This window comes from Myxine glutinosa, chromosome 8 (genome assembly GCF_964187855.1).
Source record: "Myxine glutinosa chromosome 8, kmMyxGlut1.1, whole genome shotgun sequence".
Taxonomy (NCBI): Eukaryota; Metazoa; Chordata; class Myxini; order Myxiniformes; family Myxinidae; genus Myxine; species Myxine glutinosa.
Window position 1 is genome coordinate 144267670 of NC_136268.1, and position 26997 is coordinate 144294666.

Genomic DNA, 26997 nt, shown 5'->3' on the forward strand with positions numbered 1-26997 from the left:
GAGCGGGTGTTTATGCCGTAATGACATCATATATGTAATGACGTAGCATGACAGCCGGACACAAAACTGCCACTACTTTAATATATATAAGATATATATTTTACCTCCAGTAACGTTGCAGTCACTACAAAGGGATTAGTGTGATGATTAGATTTACTATAATAATAAAGTTACGTTATTATTACGAAAATTATATTATATAAAAAAAAACAGAGGTGAATTATTTACTTCCGCCGTTACACCGCTTAAATCCATCAACTTTCCATTCACGACATTGGGATTAAAGTGTTATGGTTATATTTACTATATTATTATTATTATTACGAAAAGGATACTACTGAAACGATACACTACTGTATTAAGAAACATGGGCTTAATTTGTCCGAAGCGGCAGGTGAGTCATAACGCCTAAGGCCGATACGATACGTACCGTATTGTTGGAAGAGACGTACCACCGATGCTTTCGATATTTGATGGTCATTTTAACAATCAGTTTGTTTGTGTTTCACACTGAATGAAAAACGTCAAGGTAGAGCATGGCGATTTTGATATATGACAGGTTCGACGATATGCTCGGCATGAATGGCATTATAAATCAAAATTGCGTGCGTGGAGAGTCAGCCGCAGCACCGCCGTAATGACATCAGACGTAATCACATCACCTTGTCATGTGATCAGGTCCTCAGCTCTTATTGGTATACGTTTGAGGGGACATACATACATACATACATACATACATACAGACGGACAAACACTGTTCCAGACGGCTCTGCCCGATGGGCTACGCCGGAAAAAAAAAAGGAGTTTTTCTTTTAAGTGGCGGATCGATGGAGAGTGAAAGGGGGGAGGTTGGAGGGTTGTGGGGAAGAATGGGGTCCCTTGGTAATTCTATTTTTACATATAGCCTAAGTTTGTTGTAATCTATATATTAGGGAACCATAAAAGGTGCATTAAAAGTATTTTAATCAATTTAAATAGAACGTAAAGGTAGAGCATGGCGATTGTGATATATGACAGGTTTGATCTCTTCAACGACATGTTCAGATTAAAATGGCGGTCAGTGAAATCAGCCGTCATATGTCGTAATGACATCATAGACGTAATGACGTAGCGTGACGGACAGACAGAAAACTGCCGCTACTTTAATATATAGATTAACGTTACGTTATTATTACAAAAATGATATTACTATTAAAAAAACCGAGGCCAATTCCGTACTCCCGCAGTTATCAGTGTATCGTACACCGCTTATCATTGATTCCCTAACCATGCACAGCTTCAATCCATCAACTTTGCATTCACGACATTGGGATTAAAGTGTTATGGTTATATTTACTATATTATTATAACGAAAACGATACGACTGTATGAAGAAACCTGGGCCTAATTTGTCTGAAACGGCCTGAAGGCAAGGCATAAAGGCACGAGGCTTAAGGCCTATATTTTCCTGTGTCGTTGGAAGAGCCCTAACATCTATGCTTTTGATATTTGATGGTCATTTTAACAGTCGATTTGTTTGTGTTTTACACTGAATGAAAAACGTAAGGGTAGAGCATGCAGACTGTGATATACGACAGGTTCGACCGTTTCAACGATGTGTTCGGCCTGAATATAAATATAAATTAAAATGACAGTCAGTGGAGTAAGCCGTCGTATGCCGTAATTACATCATAGACGTAATGCCGTAGCGTGACAGACAGACGGATAGAAAACTGCCACTACTTTAATATATAGATTAATTCATAAATACTTTGTTACAATGTTATCATTGTTTTTGTTATTTATTTTGTAATTGGAATGCCATGCCATGGAAGGACCTCTTAAACCACTCTATACACATTAACATGGTTTTGACGGTGAGAATGCCAGTGTGCTTTTATGAGCGGAAGGAGGGTGTAGAAGTCCGCATGGATTTCTGAGTTTATTGAAATGCCCCTCTTTTCTTAAGTGAGTTATCACTTGCATCCTGTTCTAACCTGTTCTTATTCTTCTCATTGCAGGAAAGCAAGGCAACATGGGTGTTGCTTTGTAAGACAAATCGTGATGCACAGCAGTATTATACTCTTTGGAATATGGAATGCTAATAAAGTGAAAAAACATATACTGAGTGATACCTCTGAGTAATCTGCATTATGAATTACAGAAATTATGTGCTGTGCTTAGATATACTTGAAGTAATAAAGCTTACATTTATAATCTGTGCAAAGATGATATACAATATTACTTTAAAGAAACCATGAAACTGTTTTCCCAGACAGAGTGGAATGTCTGGATTCTTTGTCCGAAAATGCTGTTATGTCGGTGGAGTAGATTGATATATAGAGTCAGGTAGATCTGTACAGGTAGTGTGCTCCGATTATCGTGATGGGGAACCCCACATGTAATAAGTTTGTTTAGGTGGTTTGTTCACTTAAGTGTATCTCCATGGTCATACAAGGATGACCCTTGTGCTAATTATCATAGGGATTATGTTAATTCCCCGGCTCGTAAAACCTTGTAAATTGTAATCATCCCATTGTCCTTTATGGCACCGCACATAGACACTCGTGAGTCAGGCCCATTAGTACACAAATTAATAAATGACAGTAAAAACTAACCGGAAGCCAGGCATCAAGCACCAGGGCTAACAACACCGCCTGGTTGAACACACATTGCACAGGCAGGCCGGGAGCCACGCCCAGAAGGGCTCACTATTGGGCGGGAGTCGACCAATTGGAAGAGCATGGCCAATGACGTAAGAAGTTAAGAAGCGGCTGACTGATTGGTGAAGAGAAAGCGCATAGGGGCATCACGTTGATTGGCAGGGCATGCCGATGACGTCAAAGAGCGGACTGCGTGTGAAAGGTGGAGAGTGAAACACAGTAGTGGTGGCCTGCGGGCATTGGTAGAGAGAGGCAGATGACGTCACGAGACGATCGATAAAATGTAGAAAGAAACCGACATTTTCCTCTTTCTGCCCTATTGCTTCCCTCTCTCCTTGCCTCTCTTGCCTTCCCGCTTTGGATGCTAAAGAATACGGCCGTGTATTAACGATCTTTTCTTCTCTTCCTTCACGTTTCAGACCTCGTGAGTGACTCAGAGTGGGCGAAGCCAGGCACGGCCGGAGGAGCGAACTGCACGTGACCCGTTCGAGTCGCGCGGAAGGCCTGTGGCACGCCAGCAGGCGCGGCCGAGTGAAGAGGACGTACCAAGGCCTGGCAGCGTGGGGGCGGCGGTTCTTGCCAACGCCCGCAACTTCGCCGACACCCCGGACGACTTTGAAGACCCTGATGAGGTTTCACTAGTGATCGGAGCTAAGTCCAATAATCCAACCCCCCCCCCCCATTCCTTTCCAACGTTCTTTTCTCCCCCGTATGTGTTCAAGTCTGGTGTGAGGGATCCAAACACAGAAATGTAGTTTATCGGCATGCTTTTCTGGTTATCGGGTTCCGTTTGAATAAACCTTTTCATTATTTTCCCTGTACATTCTAAGTCCGTTTTTCGCTTGAGTTAATTTTGCAGCTTTGGGAACTGCCGGCGGGATCAACCAGGTAAGGCTTTCCAGCTTCTTCTTCTTCTTTCTTCCGCCCGCGCGTATATAGTACTATCCGCTATTGAACTGAACGCCTCGAAGTAGCGCTCGATTGCCTTCCGTGGTTCTTTCAGTGTTAATTGAGGGAACCACACGACAATGCTAATCTTTATGGCTTCTGCTGAAATGTAAACCAGATGCTTTTCCACGCTTGCTTGTCTGAATCCCTGACCTCTTGTTATAACCCTCATCGCTCATCCGGACACCCGAAAGCCCAGAAGAATTTTTTTTGTCTCAACAAAACACTATAAAAGACAAGATGCAGACCGAATCAGGCAGAAGACCTGCTCAATACGTTGTCTGGAGTCCTGTTTGAGTATGCCGGCATAGTACTGTTTAACTGTGTTGTAATCCTTATTATATTCGAGTGAGGCTTCTCCATTGAATTAAGTCTTTGACATTGTTCTTGAGGTGTGGACATTCTAATGGTGTACACCCAACCACGACAGAGGGTGAGAGTAAAGCTGGGTGGTCTGCAAATACCAGGCGTAAAAATGTGAAAGTTGTTTGTTGCTGTCAAACTATTCACCATAGTCACGGAGATTAAAAATCATTTCATAGTTTTTTCCTTTTCTGGAGATTAATTATATATCTGCTTAGCACATAGAAGCTACATGTATATTACTATTAGCCCTGCTTTGTGTGATATAGCATGGTGGCTTATAGGAAATACCGTTACAGGCCAGACAAAAGCACCAAATTCTCCACAGAATTTACTTAGTGTAGTATGATTCATTTCAAAGGGGAGCTATCAAAAATGGAAAAGAAAAAAATTCCAGAATATGGTACTGCCCTTAATTATATACAATTTATTGTCTATATATGATTACTTCATACATTTTATAAATCACATAGTTATTACTTAAGGTCAAAAATTTGCCCAAGAAGATAATTGAAATATTGAAGAGCAAGTATGAATAAAACTGCCCGATAAACATTAAGACTACAAGAGATATTGTCCGCCATTGTCACCTATTTACGGCCATCACATATGAAGCATTATGCACTGTCTTTTTTATTTAAAATGAATGAATGCACGGGTGACATCGAAATCAGTTTAAATCTACGCATTTTTGACTGTTTGGTGTTGATTTTTTTTCCCCCAATAACTGTTGTTAGAAAACGACCTACTGGTGATACTGTGGGTAATACCCCATGTTGAATTTCAGTTTCCCCTATTGAGGTCTCATTGTAGTATTTCTGGGTGGCTACCTTTCTGAAATTAATCATTATGACGTGAGGAACATTCATGGAAAATTTGGCACTTTTGTCCACCTGGTAACGGTATTTCTAAAATATTTCATTAAGCCACCTTACAAATATGGCTATATCTGTACGTATGTCTGATATGCAAACGTAGAAAGTTACTGATTGACTACAAAAGAGGTGGCGATCATGGCCGGTGCTAAATAGAAATGCCAAAAAACAAAAATGCGACTTACCACAGCTGTTCTCATGCTTTTCTTTTTTCTTTGCTTTCTCATGCTTTTCCACAGCTGTTCTGTCCTTTTTCGTCTTTTCCATTAGATAATAATTATTTATAATCCTTGTAGGGATCGCATCGGCTTTTAATTGCTTCAATTTCCTCATCCCAAACTGGGAATACAGGCTGGTGTCGTACAAATTATCTTCAAAATGGGCACTGCAAGTGAAGCCTGAAGCAGTTGGGCCATTCCACCTTCCTCTGGTCAGTTTTACCTTGGCTATCCATATTTTCCATGCAGCTGGATCTTGTGGGAAAACGTGTATACTCACACCATCTTTGGATGTATTGCTACAACTAGCAACAATACATCCAGCATTCTGAGTACGTTTTCAGAGTTCAGAGCGTATGTAGGCCACATGTAAACACAAGTCCTGCAGCAAAAGCATCCTCGAGATGACTTGGTAGGTCACGTGATATATGACGTAATCAAATTGCCATTTTTGGTGGGACATGGCCAATCGAGCATTAAAGAACACCAAAAAACATTAAAATCTTTCTTCCAAGATATTCATTCAAGTAAATAACAACGATTAAGTGTTAAGTGACGCCATATCTATTCATTAAACCAAACATGATTTTCTGATCCTGTACATGTTTAAGCATGTAGCGCTCCATTTGTGCATTTTGTTCTGACGTCCTTCACCTGTCAGAAGGTTTTACACAGCATAACCTTACCCTATTCTGCCCTATTATTTACAATCACTGCCCCCGTCAGTGCACATATTACAGGCGACTTACTCCTGACAGATCCCTAATACAGAAGTAATTCTGCCCTACTCAAGCACACAGACCATACTATTCTTAGAACCATGTGTCTATGGACCACCCCTGCCCCCTTTCACGTAAAAAAAAAATAAAATAAAATAAAATAATATATATATATATATATATATACATACACACATATATATATATATCTATACACACTAGTGGGGTCACCCGTGGGAATCCCACGGGCATGGATGTGTGTGACATTTGGACATCTTGATTTAGATGCTGCACATTAAATTTTACAAAATGGTTACTGGCAATTCATCAGATCCAGAAATGGTATAATGAACACAATTTATTTATTTCACATAATATGTGACCCCTCACTCCTCTCCACCTGACACTCTCCTCTCTCCACTCTCACGCCTCTCCAATCCCACTCCTCCTCACACCCATCTGCAATACCTCCTCACACTCCTCTCCAATCCCTCACACCCCTCTCCAATCCCTCACACTCCTCTCCAATTCCTCACACTCCCCTCCAATCGCTCCTCACTCTCCTCTCCAATTGCTCCTCACTCTCCTCTCCAATGGCTCCTCACTCTCCTCTCCAATCGCTCCTCACTCCCCTCTGCAATCGCTCCTCACTCTTCGCTCCAATTGGCCCTCAGTCTCCAACTCCTTGCTCCTCACTCTCCTACCCCTCGCTCCTCACTCTCCAACCCCTAGCTCCTCGCTCTCCAACCCCTCGCTCCTCACTCTCCAACCCCTCGCTCCTCACTCTCCAACTCCCCGCTCCTCACTCTCCAACCCCTTGCCCCTCACTCTCCAACCCCTCACTTTCCAACTCCTCGCTCCTCACTCTCCAACCCCTCACTCCTCGCTCTCCAACCCCTCGTCCTCTCCAATTTCTCGCTCCTCTCCAACCCCTGGCTTCTCACTCTCCAACCCTAGCTCCTCACTCTCCAACCCCTAGCTCCTCACCCTCCAACTACTCGTTCTCCAACCCCTCGCTCCTCACTCTCCAACCACTCGCTCCTCGCTCTCCAACCCCTTGCGCCTCACTCTCCAACGCCTCGTCCTCACTCTCCAACCCATTGCTCCTCGCTCTCCAACCCCTCGCTCCTCACTCTCCAACCCCTTGCTCCTCACTCTCCAACCCCTCGCTCCTCACTCTCCAACTCCTCGCTCCTCACTCTCCAACGCCTCACTCCTCACTCTCCAACCCATCGCTCCTCACTCTCCAACCCCTTGCTCCTCACTCTCCAACCCCTCGCCCCTCACTCTCCACCCCTCACTCCTCACTGTCCAACCCCTCGCTCCTCACTCTCCAACTCCTCGCTCCTCTCCCGTCTCATTCATTTTGGAAATGGAAGTTTCCACGCAACGCATGAATTGTCACGATCCTCAAGAGGAAGTGTCTCGTAATCATCAAATGGCAAGTAAATTACATTGTGAAAATTAAAGATTTTAAATAAACCTATTTAAAGTGTATGCGCACATAACTAAAAAAAAAAAACGAAGAAATATCTCTCGGTAATTTCCTGAAACATATTTTACTTCTGGATAATAATGTTGAATGAAATAAGAACGAAGAAATATATGTCGTTTTGTGACGACTGTCATCAAAAGTAAAAGTGATATATCTTGACGGAAAAGAAAAAGCGAATTTTTAATATATGTCGACATTTTCCCCGACTGTTATTTTAGGTGGTGTATTTTCGTGTATCATCGTGGCGCGATTTTTAAAAATACATCTCTGCATTTTCCCGTGTGTGCGTGAATGTTCTCAATTATTTGTGACACCGAGTCTAAAACCATCGATAAAAATTAAATCAGATGGTGAATTCGAGATAAAATCGTGAGGGTGACTCAATGAATGGGCTTTATTTTACAGGCCTTTGAGAATTCATTTCGTTCCATAAACGGAAACTTTCATGGGATTCTCTTCCCGTTTTTTTTCAACCGAGTCTAAAACTATGTTAGCGACTGTTAAAAATGAAATGATATATCGAATTAGAGTTTAAACAAGCGTTACGCCTAGGTCCCCCGTCGGGGAAGTGATGTGAGTTGACAAAGTGGAAGACGCAGAAAACATGCTACGATATGATATTTCGCTCACAAGGTTCAGACATACATGGAGGCGGCCATCTTGGATTTTGACGTGGCGACCCAATTTTCAATAGCGTTTTTCCTTATGCCTGGATACACCCACACACCAGATTAGAAGTTGGTACTTCGCTTATTTTTCAAGATATTTCGCTCACAAGGTTCAGACATACATGGCATCAGACATACATGGCGGCGGCCATCTTGGATTTTGACGTGGGTTGCACCCACACACCAAATTCGAATGCGGTCCTTCGCATACGCATGCACGCACGCCCACACGCACGCACGGACGGACACACGGACGGAGGGGAAAACCATAGTCCCCCTTTTGCTCCGCGGTGCGACGGGGGAAAATAAACCTGTGAGAGAGAAAGACAGCACAGGCCTAACTAAACAGGCCTCAAAGCTATTCGAGTTAATAAAATAGTGGATATTTGTTTTCATGAAGCCTCTCCAAGAATGGGTGGAGCTACTCTGTAAACGGAGTAAGCCACACCCCCGGACAGACAGACAGACAGACAGAATCACCTTCACCTATTATAATATACATATATATATATATATGTTTTCTGGTGCAGATATTTACAATCTAAACTACCTCCATGCAATTTTGAGGAGTCTGAGTTTCGGTGTTTGCACAAGGTTTATTAAAATTGGAGTCGATAATTATCACTAAGACGTGCGAATCAGAACATCACACATCATCATGTTTTATTTCTACCAACAATAAGTTTAAAAAAACCCCAAAAAACAATTAACCCTCTCTTTCAGACTTTCTGAATCATGAATGACATGCAAGTGCTGTAAATAATATCAATTAACATTGTACATTGACATTTCGATAATTAAAGGATTCAAAATAAATAATTATATTACAGCATGGTAATATTACCTTGCAGTTTGCTGCCGCAAGGCATTGAGGAAGATCTGTGGATGAAAAAGATCGGAGAGGTTGATTGTATCGGAGAGCAAAGTGCCCTTCTCCAATCGTTTCACCATGTCCTGCGTAAAGAAGGTATGCACGTCAGGTTGTAGAAGATGAGAGCGGTGAACAGGTACACATGGCGGGCAACGCAAAGACTCTGTGGTAAGCACAGTGGTGATTGGAACAAATACCTTACCAGCACAGCACGAGCTCGATATACGACCGTGCGAAGGAAGTGTGCAGGATCAGCCGGGCCTTCCCACAAAGTCTGCCAGGCTGCAGGGCTCTAATGGATGCAAAATACCAGAACCACGGATTTAGTAACTTACCACCCTCTGGTAATCCGCACCATCACCTCTTGGCAGAAATTAATAGCTATGACTTGCACTCATCAAGTATGTATCCTCGATCACCAACGAACTTCCTTTCTGAAAGAAAGAACAGCAAGTTTGCTGTGAAGCTTGGAAATGGGGTTTGTCCTAATGCTAAAACTAAAACCCTTTAAATAAACCTTGTGTACCCTGTACCTGCTAATACAGGTATTAGATCACCCATTGCCGATGATACAGCAGATCTCTGGGAGTGAATGTACTGTTAGCATTTCCACTGAACCGATGTTGTTATACCTGAGGGACACCTTTTTGAGCTGCTGAAAAATTTGTTCTTGCAGAACCACATGACCCAGTATATATAATGAAACCATTAATGTCAGCACTTTTGTCTGAAGCTTGTCTGTTGTTGCGGCTCCAAAGGGAATCCAAAAATGGAGGGGAAGTACAGAAACATCAGAACCTTCATTAACCTCTGTGCTGCTTACCTGGGCCTGCCAGTTTCTGCACCAATACAATGAAATAAAGGGAAAGTGAGGCGAACAGAACCGAGGCGTCTGTTATAAAGTGCTCCATCATTGGTCCTGTTGGTCCGTCTTGTGACAAACCGATGCTTTGCTTCCATGAGGGCTCGATATTGAATACCTACACAGATGTTCAATTTAAAATGGTCGTGAAATATATCAAACTAAACTTTGGGACATTTGTTGGAGAAGGTGATGCACCCAGACCGTTTTACTGTGGTCACAGTTGAAATTACATTTTGCCTTTTCGATTATTTTTTCTCCTTAACATCTCGTTTTCTATGACTGAGTGCATGCTGTTCTCGGTTGAATTATCGCTATTCCAGAGCAGGCACAGTTCTTTCAGAAGATTTCATGTTCTGGAAATAATTCATCGATTTTTTCTGTATTATTCGCTTTGCCGCAAAGGTGGCTGGAAGTTGTGTTTTCGCACCTGTCTGCCTGTTTGTCTATTTGTTTCGCTGTGAGCAGGATATCTCGTGGACAAGTTTGACAAGTTAGATTTTGATGAAGATTCAGATATGAGAATTTTTAAAGTGATTCTTCATCATTGAGAGAGCGGGCCAAAAGCGATACATTGCATGATATATCAGAAAGTCATGGACTGACTTGGACAAAACATGGTGGACAGGTTGGATGTGTTTTGCGATTTTAACACCAGATGTCTCAATGCCCCGTTGGTCAAGATGGCAGAGGGCAGCACGGTGTTATCATTGATGTGAAGTATGAAGTGCTGGGGATGAGAGATGGGATGACTGACTGGATATGAGATGAGATGATTGGAGATGAGTGTGGGGATGTCAGTGACTGAAGATGAGATAACTGGAGACGAGAGTTGGGATGAGTGACTGGAGATAAGATGACTGGAGATAAGTGTTTGGGTGAATGACTAGAGATGAGATGCCTGGAGATGAGAGGTTGGTGCACCATTACGATCCTGAGAGTTGGTGAAAAGGAGGTGCTTTGGAAGAGGTTAGAGAAGATGAAGGATAGAAGGAGACAACAAGATGCGGGATTGCTGCACCTGTATTGACAGAAGAAGAAAGCAGCAAAGAGAGCTGTGGATAAGGTGAGGAATAATATGGAAGAGGAGGTGTACACCAAGTTGGAATAGGATGGTGGGAGGAAGATGATCTTCTGCCAATCTTCTGGGGAGGGAGGGTTGGTGAGTAAGGATGGAGGCGGGAAGGTAGTGACAGAAAGGGGTGCTGTATTGAAGGTGTGGGAAGGATATTTCAAACAGCTGTTGAACCGGGAAGGAAGCAACGGCAAGCTGGAGCTACCGAGTTATGTGGAGGTGAAAGTGGAGTTGGTGGAGATCACGGAAGAGGTAGTGCAGATGGCATTGAAGAGGGTGAAAAAGGGAAGGTCGCCAGACATTGATGAGGTGTGTACAGAGATGATAATTGCAGCGGGTGAAGTTGGAGTCAGGTGGACGAAGAGGTTGCTGAATGTATGTGTCAGAGATGGTTCAATTCTGGAGGAGTGGAGGATAGGATTAATTGTGCCGATATGGAAAGGGAAGGGGGATGTTCAATATCCAGGGAAGTACAGGGGCATTACTTTCGTTAGTCATGTCATGAATGTGCTGGAGAGGATTCTGGATGGGAGGATAAGTAAGACTGTGGAGAAGGAGATCAGAGAAGAGCAGCAGGGGTTTAGAAAGGATAGGGGAATGACAGATGGGATGTTTGCGCTGAGACAGCTGGTGGAGAAGAGGTTGGAGGTGCATGGTGAAAAGGCATTGGGATTTGTGGATCTGGGAAATGCCTAAGACACTGTCCCGAGAGAGATGGTGAGGGAGACAATGAGATGGATGGTAGTGCAGGAAGCAGAAGTTAGGGAGGCAGAAGGGATGTACAAGGGAACGAAGCAAGAGTTTTGGTTGGTTCTGGGATGTTGGAGGAGTTCAGTGTGAACATCGGTTTGAGGAAGGGAAGCGTTCTCAGCCCACCCTTGTTTATCATGGTGATGGCAGGAAGGTAAACATGAAAGATATTCAGGGGAGGATATTGTATGTGGACAATTTGGCTGTGGGGGTGGAGTGGGTGGGAGAAGCAGGAAGTTCTGGGGGAGTGGAAGAAAGCATTTGAAAAACATGGGCTGAAAATGAGCATCGAGAAGATGGAGGTGATGTGGGTCGGGCAAGGTTAGAGGGGGAAGGAGATCAGACAAGGAAATAGGTTGTAGTATCTGGGTGGAACAGTGACCAGGAATGGTTAGACAAAGGCAGAGGTGCGGAGGAGGATTCAGGTGGGTGTAATGGCAGAAAGAAAGATTTCAAGGAGATTCAAAGGAAACGTTCTCATGTCTTGCATACCACCGGCCTAATTTTGGAGTGTGGAGATGGTGGCACTGACAGATTGCCAACAACAGAGGCTGCAGGTTTGTGAGATCAACTGGTTAAGGAGGATTACGGCAGTGAAGAGGGTGGATAGAAGGAGAATGGATGAATTGAGGGAGGAAATTGATGTGCAGATGAGCCTGATGGGCAGATTGGTGAAATGCCACCTGAGATGGGCTGGACATATGGTGTGGATGGGGGAAGCGAGAATGGCAAAGAGAGCTGATAGGTTGAGGGAACAAGGTAGGAGGAAAAGAGATAGACCGCAGTTGAGGTGGGAGGATTGTGTGAAGAGGAATATAAGGAAGGTGGGGTGGTTGGAGAGTGGAGAGAGTTGGCTGACGACAGAGGGGAGTGGAGTAGTATCGTGGTCAAGGCAGGGCAGAAGCTTGGTGCCATTGGACCTCACAGCTTATAAAGGGAAGAGGAGGAGAACAACAAAGAGTAAGAGACGGTCAATGGAGTATTGGAGTATCGCCACAAAGGATCACCAGTCCCAACTTGGCTCTGTCAGATTTCCATCTCTTCCCCAAACTGAAGGAACACCTTCGTGGAGAACATTTTTCTTCCAATGATGATGTCAAGGCTGCTGAGAAGCGCTGGTTAAGTCAGCAGGATGCACAGTTCTATCGTGTCGGCATCACAAAACTACTTGAAAGTTTGGAGAAATGTGTGAACCTCAGTTGAGTTGAGAAATAAATATCCACCACGGTAGAATAAAGATTGATGCAAGTATCTGTCTTTGTTTCATTTGAATATCTTTACCTTTTTTGGAGAAAAAGGATAGGAGGCATTACTTTTCAACACGTCGTTGTACATATTATACGATACTACCTTTAATACAGTAAATACACTATTCTTAACCATGATGTATAGATATTACCTGAAGTAAACACATACAATGCCCTACACAGTGCAACTCACCTGCTGGCTGAGTAGTGAAATGGCTGTCCTGTGAACCTCCACATTGGGTAGTGAGGTACCACGGACAACTCGACTGAGGTCTCGCAAGGAGCTGTGGATAACCTGAACCAGCTGAAGTCCTGTCCTCTCCTCATGCATCAAAGATTGGCTCACAAAAAGTTGCTCAGCATTTGGGGAAGTTGACGGTGAGGCATGTATCAGTTCGGAGTTCTTAAAAAACAAAAAACAACAATGGTAAGTTATGTAGACAGAAATGCACATAATAGTTTTCTCTGCAGAAAGACCCAGAGTCGGCCTATTCTGTTTATAATCTAAATTAATGAACTATTAGCCTCCCAGGAAAACTGTCTTCGCCACTTTACTGTTAATGTGACACTCCGAGGAAACGTCCGGCACCCAACACACGGGACTTCGGCCAATGTATCGATAGTCTCAAATTGGCTCTCCACATGTAACATGACTTTTAATCCAGGAAAAGATCTTTTTCGGCAGCAAAGCTGATTTAATATTTGGCTATGTCCGTCCATCTGTCAAAAATGAAGAAGAACCTTTTTAACACCCACCGTGTTTATTCTAATGGATTCCAAATGGTAATTCTATTCGATTCTGAAGGGTTCTAAAGGGTAATTCTAATGGGATCTAAAGGGTAATTCTAATGGGATCTAAAGGGTAATTCAAAAGGGTTCTAAAGGGTAATTCTAATGGGATCTAAAGGGTAATTCAAAAGGGTTCTAAAGGGTAATTCTAATGGGATCTAAAGGATAATTCAAAAGGGTTCTAAAGGGTAATTATAATGGGTTTCCTTCGTTTTTAGGCTTTGCCTATTTCATATTAAAATTCCAAACGGAACCGCTTCCTTCAGACACGGGTGCGATGTATTTGTTTACACTTCCGCTCGAGCAAGATTGCCACTTCAACGCTCCAGTACACTTAATGACATGCTTTAAGGCACAGTCTCTGTAACTCCTCATCATCTGATACAACTATTTTTTGGTCTAACATGTAAGCAAGTTGGCATTCCATGACAATCAGCTTCTTGACTTAAAAAACCCATTCATCTACTGTTCAATGAAGTAAGCTTACCCACTGTGGGCTGAGCTCTAACCACCCACTAAGTGCTGTATTTTTGGATACCATTCAACCTAAAGTGCTGGAGATCATTGGCATTTCCCACAAGGAAGCCCATGCTTTTCTCATTGCTGACTCTTGCCATATGTATACGTATATTGTCGACCTGCAGCTCATAAATTTATATAGATGTTATATGTTTGTGTTTTCCTTATCTGCCAACTTTCATCCCTCTATCGGTTCATCAAACTGCGTTTCTCACATGGGTCTTGACCTCTGCATTAAAAACGTTTCAGTCGTGCTTTGCATCCAACCATATATCAATGGAATGAGAGCTGTGGTAATTAAAAACAAACAATAAAGTGATGCATTTACGTTGTTAAATCGCACAAGTTAACCCAATATTGCTGGTCATCTGTATCACTATCCAGCAGACTCACATGGTTGAGCTTCTTCCAGAGGTTGAGGAATGGCGAAAGCTCACGTGTCCATTTATCACGCTCAAACCCAGCAGAGACCTCAGGCGAGTGAGAAAGGAGCTTTAGCTGTGAAGTAACCTGGTGCCAGAGAAGAGTTCCAAAGAGTTGCAAGATTCGATTTTAGCTTGAAATTTTCCTGAAAACTATTCGATGATGTCACAGAAACCACAAAACACTTTCTGGTTAGTTATAAATGATAAAAAGAGAGGATTGTGTGAAGAGGGACATCAGTAAGGTGGGGGTGGTTGGAGAGTGTTGAGAGTTGGCTTTGGACAGAGGGGAGTGGAGGAGTATTGACGTCAAGGCAGAAGCTTGGGAGAGCAAATACCTATTTTGGGGGGTCAAACCCCCTTCACCCTGCACCTCCGTAGAACCCCACAATGAGCGCAGATTATGATGCGCTCAATAAACCTTCTTTAGGGATCAGATATAAACCTTGCGGCAACGTTTCATCAAAATAGCGTGTTTGGATCAAGCGATGACTTAAGTGTTTACGGACCCTTAAACTATTAGCTCTTAAACGAGCCTCGATCTTGTATACAAAAAAAGTAATTTTAAAAAATCACTCACTGACTGACTGACTGACTAACCTACAGACACTGGCCCAATAGCATAAGCTCACCAGACTTAAGTCCAGGTGAGCTAAAAAAAATACTTGGATAGATTGGGGATAGCCAAAGAAGGATCACTGGAATGGCTAAGAAGAGGTCAGCTCAAATTGGATGGAGAACAAATCATTATTAATGCCCAAGAACAAGGACACTACACAAATGGATCTTTTTCTCTTTTTTTTGTATACTGAATCGAGGCTCGTGAAAGAGCTAACATTTACTTCACAAACAAATCAACCAGACAAACAAAATATATAAAAAGAGGGAGCGGAAGACAAGATGGGGAGAGAAGGGGAACCACACAAACACAACATTTGAGAGCAGGGAGATGTGTGGAAGGGAGAGGGCTTGGGGGGAGGAGGTGTGGGAAGGGGGGGGGGGGGGGGGGTAGGAGAAGTATAAAACACAAGGACACCAAGGACTTCCAGGACAGAAGTTGGTATTTCAAAAAAGTGGAATTGGGGTGAAATTAGCAGGGGTAGAAAAGATCAAGGTTTTGGATGGGGGAAGATAAGAGATGGTGGTGAACAGCTGTTTTAAAGACCTGGAGGGTGGAGTGGGATTGAAGAGAGTGAGGGAGTTTGTTCCATAGGCGGAGAAAAGAGGAATGAAGGAGTGAAGGTGAGCAGAGAGTCTTGATTTTGGCAGTTTAACCATAAGAGGGTTGCAGGCAGACCTTGTGCGACCTGTAGGAATATTTGCGGGACAGAGCCCAGAGAGAGCTGGGGGGGCAAGGCCAGAGAGGAGTCGGTAGAAGACAGAAAGACCACCAACCTGCCTGCGCTGAGTGAGTGAGAGGCCCTTGGAGTTAGCTTCATCGTGGGAGATTCCAATGATTCTGAATGCTTTGGTTTCAACAGCGTGAAGACGAGCTAGGTGTGAGGCAGGAGCACCAGCCCAGAGGGGAGAGCAGTATTCCATTGAGCTGCGGATGAGAGCCTTGTATGTGGTGAGGAGCTCAGGTGTGCCAAGGAAGGACTTCGCACGACGGAGGATGCCCAGTCGGCGACTGGCTTTGGAGGCCAGATTTGAAATGTGGTTTTCCCAGGAAAGATCATGGCAGATAGTGAGACCCAAAAGCTTGAGTGACAGAACTTCTTGGAGAGGATTATTCAGAAAGTGGCATTATGTCCTATTATGGATTAAAGAAAGATGGCAGAACTGAGTCTATTGGACAAGTGTAGATTTTGCAAAGTAGAAACAGAAAGCACCAGTCACCTCCTATCAGGATGTAAACAACTCATGTCAGAACAGCTGTACACCCAAAGGTACAACAAGGTATGTAGACTAATCCACTGGCACATCTGCATAAATTTCCATCTCCCAGTTCCAGAAAACGCATGGAAACATGAACCAAAAAGCAATCATTGAAAACAAGGACATAATGCTCACATATGACCTGATGATCCCATCCAGCATGAACAAAGCACTTCAACCAGACATAGTACTCAGATACAAAAAGGAAAAGAAGGCATTGCTAGTTGCGGTGTCAGTACTCAGTGATTTTGGTCTAAATAATGCAGCAAATCCAGAAAATGGCCAAATACCAAGACCTTAAGGCTGTAATGAAAAAGATCCTCAAAGCTGAAGAGCACCAAAATTCTACCAGTGAAAATTGGAGCAATGGGAATGATAAAGAAGAACCTTACAAAGATCCTACAAGCCATCCCTGGGAATATTCCCACAAATGAACTACAGTTGGATGCTGTACGGTGCTCAGTGACGATCCTGAAAAGAGCCCTTGGAACAAAACTCTGAGAACAACACAGCATCACAACTTAGCCCATGAATCACAATCCTTCACCGAAGCGGGGACTCACTTCCACCTTCTAAAACCCAAATTATGGAGATAACAATCAACGATAAACACACACACACACACACACACACACACACACACACACACACACACACACACACACACACACACACACACACACACACACACACACACACACACACACACACACACACACACACACGTTGGGTCACCTGATCAAGATCTGGTCATTTCGACTTGAGTAAACAATCAAGAAAATTGATGTTTAACGATGGAGCAAAAATTAACCGTTAATTAACCGTAAATCCGTAAATTAACTAACGTAAATTAACTACGTAAAAATTAACCGTAAATCCGGTGCACCACAACAATGATGGGCCAAATGGCCTCATTTCCTTGCTTGAGAACAATTTCTTTCTCAGTGTCATGTTGGCGTGTGTTTTCTGACTCTCAAACGTACACACATATGGACACCAGCACGTATGCAAAATGTGGCAGAGATTGGCCCTTTTCATTTGCTCCCAGCTTGCAAGAAGAGTTATATAACGAATATTGCCCAACTGTTTCAAGATAGATGCACACTAGCTGCTTAAAAAGAAAACAACACACACACACACACACACACACACACACACACACACACACACACACACACACACACACACACACACACACACACACACACACACACACACACACACACACACACACACACACCTGGCTGTTGGCATTTTGAAGAGATGAAATTTTTTTTTTTTCTATTTTTTTTTTTGCAGGGACCTAAAACACTTTCCGACACTCACTAAGGAGTGGGGTCGAGGATCATTAAATATTACCATTTTCTTGTAGATACAAAGGCGTAGTAGGTACTAAAGAGCGATTTTTAAAAATCCAACTCTTTATTTCCATTTCTGCCTAGAACACTCCCCGGCAATTACTGATGAAACCCTGAAAGTTTGACGAAGATCTGTTCGGCCATCTCTGAGAAAAATGGTGACACACAGACAGACAGACAAATATCTCTCTTATAGGATAAATTGCATTAAGACAGTTGGGATTATCCAATGTTGAACAAAGGCACAGCCAACCAAGAATTAGTACCAACACTGAGACTACCCATTTCGACTCAAGCAGGAAGGAACAGAGACCTACCCTCAGATGATGTTTGATTTGTAGAACACAATCTTTTTCAAGTCTAACTTTAAGTTCTGCTGTATTATGTATTCAACATAAAAAGTTGCGCACATGAACCCAATTGAACTTCCTGCTTGCCTTGCTGCTGAGGCTGCGATTGGCTGAGCGCTCCACGTTGCTTGGTAGACCAATGTATGCTGGCCGATTGCTGTCGGGCATTGCTTCGATAAGTTTACAGTAATCCTGCGAGCACATGAAGGGAGGCAGAAGCAACCAGGTAAAGCAGAGAGCAGCAATAACAACAATTACTACACACTTTGAAGTTGTTCAAGGTTGACATGGACGTTTTGGTCTTAAAAAAATAAAAAAATAAAAAAGTACAGGGGAAGTTCATGAAACTTCACCTGATATACAAGGTATGCTCACGCTACAGTACAATTGGCCCACACATGTGGTCTCACCTCACCATCATCTGCATATAAATCATTGAGACTGGTATTCAGCCGTGTCACTACACGTGCACTTTGACAACTTCATATAACTTATTGCCATGCGGATTTTTTTTGAGTGTTCCAAGAAATGAAAATTGAAGGTGTATAGTCTGGACCGTAATGGGGATGATTTAATACTTCCAAACACGTCTCCACTTGAGTAACAGTGGTTACATTTTCTGTTGGAGGATCAGCATTGGAGTGCAATAAAGTCAACGCCTGAAACAGCATACCTGCCTGATGTCTGCCTATTGCTCATCTCTCGCACTTCGTTGTGTCACAAGACACTGCGGTACTGCGCATTATCGGTTTCCCCACATTCAAGAAATCGGATGTGAATTTAATTATTAAGGTCCCGAAACTCAATTATCATAAGGTTTCCAGTCCAGTTGATGGCTGAACCTCACATTTTATTTTGTAGTGGTGACTAATAATGTCTCTTCCTGATACACCTTTGTTCCGAAAGACACATAACTATGTTTTTTTTTTTTTTTTTTTTTGTATACATAATCGAGGCTCGTGAAAGAGCTAACATTTATCACACAAACAAATCAAACAGACAAACAACCAAAATATATAAAAAGGGGAGCGGTAGACAAGATGGGGAGAGAAGGGGAAGCACATAAACACAACATTTGTGAGGGACATCGGGAATGTGTGGGAGGGAGAGTACAACTGGGCCAGGAGGATTGTGGGAGTGGAGGGTGGATAGAAGGAGAATGGATGAACTGAGGGAGGAGATTGGTGTGCAGTTGAGCTTAACCGGGAGATTGGTGAGATGGGCTGGGCACTTGGTGCTGATGCGGAAAGTTAGAATGGCAAAGACAGCAGATAGGTTGAGGGACAAAGGTAGGAGGAAAAGAGGTATACAATGGTTGAGATGGGAAGATTGTGTGATGAGGGATATCAGTAAGGTGGGAGAGGGCTTGGGGGGATGCGGCGTGGGAAGGGGGTGGTGGGGTGGGGAGAGGCGGCGTGGGAAGGGGGCGGGGGGTGGGAGAAGTATAAACACAAGGACACCAAGGACTTCCAGGAAAGAAGTTGGTATTTCAAAAAAGAGGATTTGGGGTGAAATTAGCAGGGGTCGAAAAGATCAAGGTTTTGGATGGAAAACCAAAATGGTTGGCCACCATCTCGCCTTTGCCTATAATTAGGTCTTACACAAGCCTTGATATTGTATACAAAAAAAAAAAAAAAAAAATTGATGTCACTTCCTGTATAACTTGCACAGGGTAGAAAAAATATTTTTAATGGACAGTATCTAAGGCTTGTAGTAGAGCTGCCACACACACATCTCTCACACGTAGACATACGGACGAATACACGAGACGCAACACAGGATTCTTAGACGAGACAACAAGCCACTAAGCTTGGGGGAAGTGCTGTCAATTTCCGGGGTACTCTGGGTACCATCGACATCACAACAATGGCGCTGCTTTTCTCACTGCACTCAGTGGAACATTTCACGCGAAGGACATTTCCGCCGTCCCATGGATGCCAACCTATTTGTCCGTGCGCTATCCTTTTAAATGCTGAATGTCAAGGAAGGAAGCAACATGTACCATTTTAAAAAGTCTTTGGGACAACTCAGCTCGGAGCGGATGTTTGAACCTTTACACCACCGAGTCTGCTAACACGACAAAGATCATTGCACAAATATTCAGCAACGAACTATTATTTTACATTTTCTTCAATTAAAGCCACCATCATAAAACAAGAGTTGTCAAGCACAACCTTAAATACCGTAAAATGGGGGTGAATAGGGACAGCAAGGTGAATAGGGACAGCAAGGTGAATAGGGACAGCAAGGTGAATAGGGACAGCAAGGTGAATAGGGACAGCAAGGTGAATAGGGACAGCAAGGTGAATAGGGACAGCAAGGTGAATAGGGACAGCAAGGTGAATAGGGACAGCGAGGTGAATAGGGACAGCAAGGTGAATAGGGACAGCAAGGTGAATAGGGACAGCGAGGTGAATAGGGACAGCAAGGTGAATAGGGACAGCGAGGTGAATAGGGGCAGCAAGGTGAATAGGGACAGCAAGGTGAATAGGGACAGCAAGGTGAATAGGGACAGCAAGGTGAATAGGGACAGCAAGGTGAATAGGGACAGCAAGGTGAATAGGGACAGCAAGGTGAATAGAGACAGCAATGTGAATAGGGACAGCGAGGTGAATAGGGACAGCAAGGTGAATAGGGACAGCAAGGTGAATAGGGACAGCAAGGTGAATAGGGACAGCAAGGTGAATAGGGACAGCAAGGTGAATAGGGACAGCAAGGTGAATAGGGACAGCAAGGTGAATAGGGACAGCGAGGTGAATAGGGACAGCGAGGTGAATAGGGACAGCGAGGTGAATAGGGACAGCGAGGTGAATAGGGACAGCGAGGTGAATAGGGACAGCGAGGTGAATAGGGACAGCGAGGTGAATAGGGACAGCGAGGTGAATAGGGACAGCGAGGTGAATAGGGACAGCGAGGTGAATAGGGACAGCGAGGTGAATAGGGACAGCGAGGTGAATAGGGACAGCGAGGTGAATAGGGACAGCGAGGTGAATAGGGACAGCAAGGTGAATAGGGACAGCGAGGTGAATAGGGACAGCGAGGTGAATAGGGACAGCGAGGTGAATAGGGACAGCGAGGTGAATAGGGACAGCAAGGTGAATAGGGACAGCAAGGTGAATAGGGACAGCAAGGTGAATAGGGACAGCAAGGTGAATAGGGACAGCAAGGTGAATAGGGACAGCAAGGTGAATAGGGACAGCAAGGTGAATAGGGACAGCAAGGTGAATAGGGACAGCAAGGTGAATAGGGACAGCAAGGTGAATAGGGACAGCGAGGTGAATAGGGACAGCGAGGTGAATAGGGACAGCGAGGTGAATAGGGACAGCGAGGTGAATAGGGACAGCGAGGTGAATAGGGACAGCGAGGTGAATAGGGACAGCGAGGTGAATAGGGACAGCGAGGTGAATAGGGACAGCGAGGTGAATAGGGACAGCGAGGTGAATAGGGACAGCAAGGTGAATAGGGACAGCAAGGTGAATAGGGACAGCGAGGTGAATAGGGACAGCAAGGTGAATAGGGACAGCAAGGTGAATAGGGACAGCAAGGTGAATAGGGACAGCAAGGTGAATAGGGACAGCAAGGTGAATAGGGACAGCAAGGTGAATAGGGACAGCAAGGTGAATAGGGACAGCAAGGTGAATAGGGACAGCAAGGTGAATAGGGACAGCAAGGTGAATAGAGACAGCAAGGTGAATAGGGACAGCGAGGTGAATAGGGACAGCAAGGTGAATAGGGACAGCAAGGTGAATAGGGACAGCAAGGTGAATAGGGACAGCAAGGTGAATAGGGACAGCAAGGTGAATAGGGACAGCAAGGTGAATAGGGACAGCAAGGTGAATAGGGACAGCAAGGTGAATAGGGACAGCAAGGTGAATAGGGACAGCAAGGTGATTAGGGACAGCGAGGTGAATAGGGACAGCGAGGTGAATAGGGACAGCAAGGTGAATAGGGACAGCGAGGTGAATAGGGACAGCGAGGTGAATAGGGACAGCGAGGTGAATAGGGACAGCGAGGTGAATAGGGACAGCGAGGTGAATAGGGACAGCGAGGTGAATAGGGACAGCGAGGTGAATAGGGACAGCAAGGTGAATAGGGACAGCAAGGTGAATAGGGACAGCGAGGTGAATAGGGACAGCAAGGTGAATAGGGACAGCGAGGTGAATAGGGACAGCGAGGTGAATAGGGACAGCGAGGTGAATAGGGACAGCAAGGTGAATAGGGACAGCAAGGTGAATAGGGACAGCAAGGTGAATAGGGACAGCAAGGTGAATAGGGACAGCAAGGTGAATAGGGACAGCAAGGTGAATAGGGACAGCAAGGTGAATAGGGACAGCAAGGTGAATAGGGACAGCAAGGTGAATAGGGACAGCAAGGTGAATAGGGACAGCAAGGTGAATAGGGACAGCAAGGTGAATAGGGACAGCAAGGTGAAGTAGGGACAGCAAGGTGTATAGGGACAGCAAGGTGAATAGGGACAGCAAGGTGAATAGGGACAGCAAGGTGAATAGGGACAGCAAGGTGAATAGGGACAGCGAGGTGAATAGGGACAGCGAGGTGAATAGGGACAGCGAGGTGAATAGGGACAGCGAGGTGAATAGGGACAGCAAGGTGAATAGGGACAGCGAGGTGAATAGGGACAGCAAGGTGAATAGGGACAGCAAGGTGAATAGGGACAGCAAGGTGAATAGGGACAGCAAGGTGAATAGGGACAGCGAGGTGAATAGGGACAGCAAGGTGAATAGGGACAGCAAGGTGAATAGGGACAGCGAGGTGAATAGGGACAGCAAGGTGAATAGGGACAGCAAGGTGAATAGGGACAGCGAGGTGAATAGGGACACAAACTGAAAAAAAGTTCGGAAACCTTTTTCGCTGAAAATTGATAACCATACTGTTTGTTGATATTTGGGTTGAAAGAAATGAAAGTGTTCTCTTGTTTTTTTAAAAAGCAACTTATTGTCCCTATTAACCCCATATATGGGTTAAATAGGAATAAATAGGATTTTTATGGCTGTCCCTATTAGACGAGACATTTTACGGGTGTCTCGTAAAAAATAGGATTTTAATGGCCGTTTTACGGGTTAATAGGGACAGTCACTAATACAAAAAAATAATAATCAAGAAACAATCCTGAGTTTCCAACTTATTGCTAAATTGATAGCTCAGATGGATGCACATAATATGCACCTGAAGGAACTGCGCTCCAACGCGAGTCGAAAGAATTGACGCGACCAAAGACGGAATTCGTCCGAGTTGCTTTATTGAAACAAAACAGCTCAGGTATTCTGACAAGCCCGTTTATCGGGCAGCAATATATATACACATTTATGTCGGGAAGTTTGCCCGGCAAAAGCTATACCGGGCATGCCCGGGTGTCAAGGGCGAGCCTGGGAAAGGCGAGTCTGGACCTGCCCGGGCGTGTTTGGCTGCGGCCTGGCAAGTCGAGGCTGGGCGTGCCCGGGCGCTCTGGACGAGCCCTGAAAAGGCGATAGCGGGCATGCCCGGACGCTCTGGGCGAGCCCTGGAAAGGCGATAGCGGGCATGCCCGGACGCTCTGGGCGAGCCCTGAAAAGGCGATAGCGGGCATGCCCGGACGCTCTGGGCGAGCCCTGGAAAGGCGATAGCGGGCATGCCCGGACGCTCTGGGCGAGCCCTGGAAAGGCGATAGCGGGCATGCCCGGACGCTCTGGGCGAGCCCTGGAAAGGCGATAGCGGGCATGCCCGGACGCTCTGTGCGAGCCCTGGAAAGGCGATAGCGGGCATGCCCGGACGCTCTGGGCGAGCCCTGAAAAGGCGATAGCGGGCATGCCCGGACGCTCTGGGCGAGCCCTGGAAAGGCGATAGCGGGCATGCCCGGACGCTCTGGGCGAGCCCTGAAAAGGCGATAGCGGGCATGCCCGGACGCTCTGGGCGAGCCCTGAAAAGGCGATAGCGGGCATGCCCGGACCCTCTGGGCGAGCCCTGGAAAGGCGATAGCGGGCATGCCCGGGCGCTCTGGGCGAGCCCTGGAAAGGCGATAGCGGGCATGCCCGGACGCTCTGGGCGAGCCCTGGAAAGGCGATAGCGGGCATGCCCGGACGCTCTGGGCGAGCCCTGGAAAGGCGATAGCGGGCATGCCCGGACGCTCTGGGCGAGCCCTGGAAAGGCGATAGCGGGCATGCCCGGACGCTCTGGGCGAGCCCTGGAAAGGCGATAGCGGGCATGCCCGGACGCTCTGGGCGAGCCCGGGCGTGCCCGGGAACAGTGAGTCCGGCATGCCCGGGAGAGGCGCGTCTGGCCGTGTTCTGGCCGGTGCAAGGCGATTGTGTGCATCCAGCGGTAACCGCTACACACCCATAATATAAACCACGATGCCAATGAAAAAACATATGGGATAAAAAGTTTCTCCAAACTCCCTATTTCTTGATTATTATTTTTTTGTATTAGTGACTGTCCCTTAGGGTGGTCCAAAAAACATCGATCTCTCCGATTTTGATGCTCTACTGGATTATTGTTAGAAATGGTCTAAAACATTCACCCACCAAATATTTTCGCTCAATTCCATCTAGAAACTCATACACACTTCAATTGAAATATGGCGTTTTTCACCAAATTTGGCTAAATGAGAACAATCCAATAGCAACCTAGGTGGAAAAAGTACATGCACTATTGTACTAAGCCATTTTGTGGTTCATGACTTTTTGCATGCGCTTGCGCCTGTGAGTGTGAAATCATCATGGTCGAAACATGTTTGACAATACTTGAAACATGTTTGAAACATGTTCATACATGTCTGACTCATGTTTCGACCATGAGGACTTCACAGGGGTATGTACCATCAATGACATTATTTAGGAAAAAAATATTTCTAAAGTCTTTGTAAGTCATTAAAATTGACCAAAATGACAGATTTATATGTTGAGTGTGTATGAGTTTATAGATGACTCAGATGCAAAATGTTTTTTGGGTGAATGATTTAGACCATTTCTAACAATAATCCAATAGAGCATCAAAATCCAGATAAAAAAGTGATTTTTTTGCATTTTTGGACCACCCTACTGTCCCTATTCACCCGTAAAACGGGGTGAATAGGGACAGCCATAAAAATCCTATTTATCCCTATTTAACCCATATATGGGGCTAATAGGGACTATAAGTTGCTTTTAAAAAAAACAAGAGAACACTTTCAACCCAAATATCAACAAATCAGTATGGTTATCAATTTTCAGCGAAAATAGTTTCCGAACATTTTTCAGTTTGTGTCCCTATTCACCTTGCTGTCCCTATTCACCTTGCTGTCCCTATTCACCTTGCTGTCCCTATTCACCCCATTTTACGGTATTGATATTTACATGTATGATATGTTGTTCACGTGAGAAAATAACTTGCCTGCGAACGAGCTGTGTCTGGCAGATGTATATTAGGGACAAACATCGCACCTGGGACACCCAGGATGTTCCCATTAAAACAGTGGCGCAGGTGAGCCGACAACAGGCGCAAGTCAAATGACCGGTCAACTCGGCCCCCATACACAGCCTCCTCCAGCAAACATCGAACAAAGTCCCAACCTGCGAGATCGAGCGAAGAATCAAGGAGGTTGAGGCAAAAAGTCACAAAAACAAAGTAATTAAATAATATAAATGTTCTCAGGTTCAAATAAATAAACCTTCCCTATACTCAATCAGTGGATTATTGGACATGACAACACAATAATACAGTTTGTTTGTATAAAGATTGCACAATTTGCGTTATGAGCAAATTGTAACATGTCCAAATGATACAAGATCCGAAAGAAATATGATGAAAATCTCGTCAGATCTCATGAGGGAGGTGTAAAGGAACTCTTCTTCTGCGCAGATGTGGAGGGGGATTATCTACAACTCCAGTATCATTGACACAAACAAAAATTGACAAACACAGGGAATCAAATGAGGATATCAAGGTAAATTATAATACACTTACTTCGGTCCTTCTTCATATCTGTAAATAATAAAGACAGAGATCAGTTAGTTCATGTTATGGCAAAACAAACCGCAGCATCAACGGGGACATTTACACCACGTTTTGTGGCCAATTGGGAGCGGGCAAGGCCGCGTGACGTTATATGTTCACAACCAATCTGATCGGTCATGGGCGGCCGGGCCTCGTCCGCTTGAATACTCTGTGCCGATGCGAACCAATTCAGGTCCTCTCTCAGTCTCAACGTCATCATTGTGACGTCCCTTATCAGGCTCCCAAGTCTGTGTGGACACTCCCAATAATAAAGGAATAAAAGTGGCGGACACTTCCAAGTCTGTGCAGGTGAAGAGTTCTTTTCAGTGCTCGGAAAACACACCAGGTAATACTATATCATTAACTTACTTGTGAAGAATAACATCAAAACTATTGAAATTGCAGGATGCTACATATTTGGTGATGCACGATTTCAATGCCTCCCCCAAGGAGCACAGGATTTCCCCCAGGGAGCACAGTATTTCCCCCAGGGAGCACAGGATTTCCCCCAGGGAGCACAGGATTTCCCCAGGGAGCACAGGATTTCCCCCAGGGAGCACAGGATTTTCCCCAAGGAGCACAGGATTTCCCCCAGGGAGCACAGGATTTCCCCCAGGGAGCACAGGATTTCCCCCAAGGAGCACAGGATTTCCCCCAGGGAGCACAATATTTCCCCCAGGGAGCACAGGATTTTCCCCAAGGAGCACAGGATTTTCCCCAAGGAGCACAGGATTTCCTCCAGGGAGCACAGGATTTCCCCCAGGGAGCACAGGATTTCCCCCAGGGAGCACAGGATTTCCCCCAGGGAGCACAGGATTTCCCCAGGGAGCACAGGATTTCCCCCAGGGAGCACAGGATTTCCCCAGGAAGCACAGGATTTCCCCCAGTGAGCCACAGGATTTCCCCAGGGAGCACAGGATTTCCCCCAAGGAGCACAGGATTTCCCCAGGGAGCACAGGATTTCCCCCAGGGAGCACAGG

At 44.9% G+C, this 26997-nt stretch overlaps 2 protein-coding genes across 3 annotated transcripts in view; both read right to left on the minus strand.

Annotated features, from left to right (window-relative positions):
• The window catches only part of LOC137432971 (annexin A4), a 184060-nt gene that overhangs the window by 98060 nt on the left and 59003 nt on the right, over window positions 1-26997 (minus strand). The window lies entirely within an intron of this gene.
• Window positions 1-26997, minus strand: part of LOC144893343 (cytoplasmic dynein 2 heavy chain 1-like) — a 54056-nt gene that overhangs the window by 19351 nt on the left and 7708 nt on the right. The window contains exons 2-8 of one of the 2 annotated variants that reach the window (XM_078783799.1): window positions 25988-26005; window positions 25465-25593; window positions 18137-18241; window positions 14435-14551; window positions 12927-13136; window positions 9002-9091; window positions 8773-8882 (exon numbers count right to left, since the gene is read on the minus strand). In XM_078783799.1, the coding sequence (XP_078639925.1) occupies window positions 8773-8882; window positions 9002-9091; window positions 12927-13136; window positions 14435-14551; window positions 18137-18241; window positions 25465-25554 (722 nt within the window). In that variant the 5' untranslated portion in view covers window positions 25555-25593; window positions 25988-26005. Of the gene's footprint in view, window positions 1-8772; window positions 8883-9001; window positions 9092-12926; window positions 13137-14434; window positions 14552-18136; window positions 18242-25414; window positions 25594-25987; window positions 26112-26997 lie in introns of those variants that run through there. The other variant, XM_078783798.1, reaches the window with a different exon arrangement.